Source organism: Rattus rattus, chromosome 5 (genome assembly GCF_011064425.1).
Source record: "Rattus rattus isolate New Zealand chromosome 5, Rrattus_CSIRO_v1, whole genome shotgun sequence".
Taxonomy (NCBI): Eukaryota; Metazoa; Chordata; class Mammalia; order Rodentia; family Muridae; genus Rattus; species Rattus rattus.
The window spans coordinates 9,549,374-9,554,914 of NC_046158.1; the positions used below are offsets into that span (position 1 = coordinate 9,549,374).

The following is a 5,541-nucleotide window of genomic DNA, read 5'->3' on the forward strand; positions in this document are numbered from 1 at the left end:
TGCTGCCATAAATACAGGCACTTTATTAACATGCACAGTAAGTAGTGAGGAGGCTGGTAGGGACACCAGGAACACGGGCTGTCCCTCCCAGCTAGCACAAGAACTCTGGGAGGGGAACAGTGGCACTAATGCCATAGGAAGGGGTACCTCAGTACTTCCAGAGACAGGGCAGCCTGGGCTCCTCAGCTGACCCAGGAGCCCTCCTTACAAGACAGCCAAAGAAGAGAGACTCTCTCCTTCCTGTGTCACCTGCAAATCACCTTGAGAGGGTTCTGTCACATCAGAGTTGGGTCTGGGGAATGGGCAGGTACTGCCTACTCTGGTTTCCGTCCTCTGAGCTCTCTGGGATGGGCACAGACACAGGATCCTGGGAGTGCATGTACAGTTTCCCGCAGCAGGGTGGCTCCATCTGAGAAGGGGCCTGCGGGCCCTGGAGGCTCTCACCCAGGGCAGAGACAAGGCCACAATGTCGAAGTCCCTTCCTGTCAGTTGTGCTCCAAGTCTTCACAGTCCAGAATCCCCTGCAGGGCGGGTGTCCAAGGAAAGCCCCAGATGGTGTGCTCATGTCTTGGGGGCTACAGCAGCAGCTAGGAATGGGGAGGTCTGCAGGAGCGGCAGCAGGCTTTGCTGTAGTACCAATGGCCACAGAGGTTCACTTTGATGGCCAGTGCACAGTTGGTGCCGGGCTGGTCTTGGCAGCTGTCATCTGGAGATGGGACACAGTGCAAAAGGGAATGGTGAAAGGCCAGACGACCAAAGGAGAAGCGCTCCCAGGGTCCCCAACCCTTGCCATACCATCTTCACAAAGGCAGGAGCTCACTAAGGGCAGCCCAGCTGTCCCACTATGAGCAGGTCAACAGAAAAGCGCCTCGGTCTTGGTCCAGAGGATTCCATTTCCATCTCAGCCACCCCTATGCTAATCTAATCCAAGCCCCTCTTGTGGAAAAGATGGATTCCATTAAGTGATTTGATCTGATCACCTGAGGAGCAAAAACCTAGAATTTGGGAGAGTCCCTGATCCCCTCTGAAAAGTCCCAACACCTCCAGGGCCGGTGACTTCCTCTCCCCTTCCCTCAGCATTCCCAACATTCACTTTCCCTTACATGTGGCATCACCTTTGAAGACTGGACTTTGACCATCTTTCCAGGTGTCGTGTCTGAGACCTCTCTGCCTCCTGAGAGTCAATACCTGTAGCGCAGACCAGGTCCCTGGTCCCACAGCTTCCCCAACCATGCTTTAGGTCAGTGCCTTTTCCAATACACAGGTCTCTGTGTAGGTTCCCTGAGCCTCAGGTAGGCCATCCCCCTCAGAGAAGACCCCTCCTATAGACACACCTCTGTGTCTCTCGATGCTTCCCTGATGGATGTCTGTTGGTCCTCTAGACCCTGGCTCTGACCACAACTCCTCTAGACACCCCATGCCCTATGCCCAGACTCGTCTTTCTCACCTGGGGGCTCTGTGGGACACGGCTGTAAGTCACAAGCCTGTCTCCCGACAGGCTTCACCAGTGGGTCACATCCACGGACAATGTCGGTTCCCTGGTAACACTTCACGTCTCGCATCCTCACACCTACCCCACATGTCTTGGTGCACTGGTGTGGGACGGACAGACAGACAGACAGACAAATAGGTGCATAATGAGGCTCCCCATAATGACAGAGACAGGGAATCTCATCACCCAGGACTCATCCTTCTGCACCATAACCAACCCATAGCTTAGCCAGGACACAGCAGTTCCTTGGGACCTGGAGCCTGAGCTGGGGCTGAGTGGAGAGTAGAGGCAGCGAAGGGAAAGGCGCCATCTGACTACTGTGCCTCAGTTTTCCCAGCCTCACCGTGAGAGGGTGGCCCCTCCTGTGCCGACTATGACCGGCTGAGTGCCCAGGTCCCATCTGTCTCAGATTAGTGACACACAGGGTTTGCCATGGACCAATCGATGCAACATCCAGAGCCACCACTCCAAGTCCAGATGTTCCCCTCAGAAAGCCTGCTGAGCTACCCAGAATACCAGGGACATCTGCTGACCCCAGTGACCCAGCTACCCCCCTGCCAAGATCCTGCAGGCAGTGGTTCCCTGATGTGGTGACCCCACATCACCCAGGCATGCCTGGGCCTGAGGTATGGGGAGGCCCCTGCCCCAGGCTCACCCCTTGTCTGGTTACCAGACACAGAGGAGCTAATGAAGGCTGGCATGAGGCCACCGACTGCTCACCCTCCCTGAGAAGAGGAGAGGCTGGCACAGGCAGAGTGGATCCTTTGCCCTTTGCAGATGCCCTAAAGATGTGTGGGCTCCTGGCAGGTCCTGGCACCTGCTTGTCTGTCCCTGGCAAATGCATGGAGCAGAGCAGTTGGATGGGGAAAGCACTGAGTGTAGAGAATGTCATTGCCCCAACCAGGGACAGAAAGGACGGACTCCCACATGTCCACCACTCATGTGCTCCAGTCTGCTCCTTCTGTTCATCAGGGAAATATGAGAAGCACTCCTCCCTCATGGCTACTTTGGGGACCCCCCTTATTCTTTCTCCTCCTCATTGCCCGAGATGGTCCCAGAGTTACTAGGCTCTGGCCACACAGCTACCCTGAGACCAGTGTTCTTAAAGTACATGAGTCATTGGGCTCCCCAGGCCACAACCAGACCACTGGCTAGGCTCAGTCAGTTCAGAGGGGACCTTCACTCCAGAGACCCTCATGAGTCGCTCTCTACCTGCTTCCCCTACTGATGCTGGTCCTCAAGCACTGCTGTGCACCCTCTAGGCAGCCACAGCCTACCTCTCTTCCTTCTTACCTTGGTGGTGATGTTCACTGGTAGATACTACAGTGCGTGCGTGTGTATGTGTGTGTGCATGTGTGTGTCTGTGTGTATATGTGTATGCATGTATGTGTGCATGCATGTGTGTGTGTGTGCATGTGTCTGTGTGTGTGAGTGCTTGCATGTATGTGTGTGTGTGTAGAAGAACCCTTGCTTAAGAAGGGCAGCCACTGGGGCCTCGCCCCACAGAGCCCTTGGACTTTCAAGATTTGGATTTGTAACCTATCCATTTCAGAGCTGAACCTAGAGAGGACATATGCACTGGGGTCTTGGACACTATAGAACACCACAGTGAAGGCTCTGGGCTCCCAGCCCCATTTAGAACTCCACATTGTTCCTAAGCATTCAGAGTTGACCTATGTAAGGCCCAAAGCCACAGGCAGCTGGAAACCCTGTGCTGCCCAGCCTGACCACGTGAGTCCTGTCCTCAGGCAGAAGAGGACCTGAGGTGCAGTTACTGCTGTGCCAATCAGGGGCTAGACAGGGAGCTCCACCCACCCCATGGATGGTAGCCCCTCCTACCCCACTCGGCTACCACTGTCTCTCTGTCCATCACTAGCCTGTGAGTTCAGAGCCCCATGTCTAATGCCTCTTAAACTCTGCCCCCATGTTGGAGAGCTCTCTCGACTTCAGTTTCTTCCTCTCCATGAGTGCCAATTGGAAGAGATGTGGAGACAAGTGCTAGGCCACAGCTGCCTTCAGTGACCTCTGTGGCAACAGGTGAGGGCTCTGTTCTTGCTTCAGTGATGAGCATTTAGCTCTATCCGGCTGAGTCAGGAGAGCCTACTCTTCGGCCGGCTGGCTCAGTGTCTGCCACCTGTGTGTTCAAGTCTCACGTCCCTGCCTTAGCCAATCTTATTGCCCTCTGTGTCTACAGGAATTGGGACATCCTTCAGGGATTACTAGGAATACTTGCTACCAAACATACCACTTAAAGCTTCAACTCTAAGTGACCAGGCCCAGACAGTCCCACAAACAGAGTTGCAAGGACACCCAGGAAAGGTCAGAAAAGGCTGCTGGGCAGGTCTCCTCCAGTCAATCTACAAGCATCCAGGAATAAGCACCCTGGCTGACTGAGGTTGGGAGGAAGGCTTGGTGGACATTGGCCAAGATGGAGGTTCTGTGGTAGGATCAGAGCCAGCCTCACCGGAGTTTGCTGGGTGCTCACCTCTGACCAGGGGCTGGTGTACCACTTGAAGCAAGGTCTCTCGAAGCACGTACTTTCCTCGGGGGGCTTCCTGGCTAGCCCACATTCAGAGCCACTTCGCATCTGAGGCTTCCCATTGGCCAGCTCCATGCAGAGAACTAACCGCTTCTTCACGCCACGCCCACAGGTAGTGTTGCACTGAGAAAGGCCAGACAGGATGGGTCAGAGGCCAGAAGCCCAGGGAACCAGAACCTGGGCCACAGCACTTCTGGTGCTCAGGGATCGGTCAATGATATTTGGATGAAAGTGTAAGCGCTTTCAGCTGGGGGATTGGCTGAGAACTCTTTGTTCGGTAACCGTTTGGTCCTATCCAGATTTGATCAAAAGCAATTGGGCCCCAAACCATCTGTTTTGAAACAAATTGGCTAATGTAATTTGCCCAAGGATGATCAGGCCAAAATCAATTCTGCAGAAAGCAATTTGGCTCAAGATTTAGTTAATAGTGGCCTTGCCGGAAACCATTGACTGAGAGCAATTGTCTGAAATGGCAAGTTGGTGACAATGACAGGTTGAGACAGAAGACAAAGGTCGTGATAACAAAAGGTCATCAAGGGCCCAGGGCTGAGAGTGGCAGCAGACTCCCTAGGTGGGGAGACAGGGGATGGTTTTACTATCATGAGTTCTTCCTTGTGAACAGCCATTGACACCCAGGCCAACCCTCCCCATCTGCTATGTGATCCAGAGCAAGGCCCTAATCAAACTCCTGGGTACTCACCCTTTCCCAGTCCTGAGCCAACCAGTGTGCTGGGCAGTTCTTGTCCCCACAGGGGTGGATGGCCAGAGGCTTTGTCTCTGTCTGGCACTGGGACTCGGGGACTACCCGTCCATCGCTGGTCTTACAGTACACGTGCCTGATTGTGCGGCCCTGTCCACAGCTCCCACTGCACTGCAAGATGGAGTGGCAGGGGCTAGGAGAACAGGGGCCATTCCACAGCCCCCGACCTGCAGCACTCCCAAATAAAACAAACAGCTTCCAGGGCAGGATGCGAAGCAGTTCCCATGGTAACCACTTTTAAAATAACGCTTCTGTTCTAATTACAGAAATAACATGCTCGCTGCAAAGCACACACGGAGAAAAGCACAGCCCGAAAGGTCACCTAAGCCCCACCACCGGAGCGGCCCCTACCTTGCATATGAGCAGTTCTGTTCCAGATGAGAGAGACAGATGGAGACAGAGACAGGAAGGGAAAACAGGCACGGAGAGTCAGAGACAGGGACAGGGAAAGGCACGCAGAGAGACAGAGAGATACAGAGATAAGGAGGGACGGAGTCAGGAGAGGCGGAGACAGCAAGGCCATTACTGGGGTGGTGATGCCCACTCTTGTTTCTGGACAAGGGTTTGAGCCCCTAAAGGAATGGAAGGGAGGTTATAATTCTCTTCTTCTCCTCTCTTTACTCCAGATAGATGAGAAAATGAAGGGAAAGCAGAGTCTGCAGGTCAGGACCCCGTGTCTGTTCTAACTACAGAAATAGCTTGCCCCAAACCCTGATCCTTGCCCTCACCGGTCCCCAGTCTGAGACAGTC

General features: G+C 54.1%; 1 protein-coding gene across 1 annotated transcript in view; it reads right to left on the reverse strand.

Moving 5' to 3' along the window:
- Adamtsl2 (ADAMTS like 2) overlaps positions 1–5,541 on the reverse strand; it is a 27,954-nt gene continuing 22,413 nt past the window's right edge. Inside the window, exons 14-18 of the mRNA XM_032902994.1 lie at positions 5,520–5,541; positions 4,732–4,902; positions 3,978–4,154; positions 1,448–1,592; positions 1–706 (exon numbers count right to left, since the gene is read on the reverse strand). The exon at positions 5,520–5,541 is cut by the window's right edge and continues 134 nt beyond it. Coding sequence (XP_032758885.1) covers positions 588–706; positions 1,448–1,592; positions 3,978–4,154; positions 4,732–4,902; positions 5,520–5,541 — 634 coding nt within the window. The 3' untranslated portion in view covers positions 1–587. The remainder of the gene's footprint in view (positions 707–1,447; positions 1,593–3,977; positions 4,155–4,731; positions 4,903–5,519) is intronic.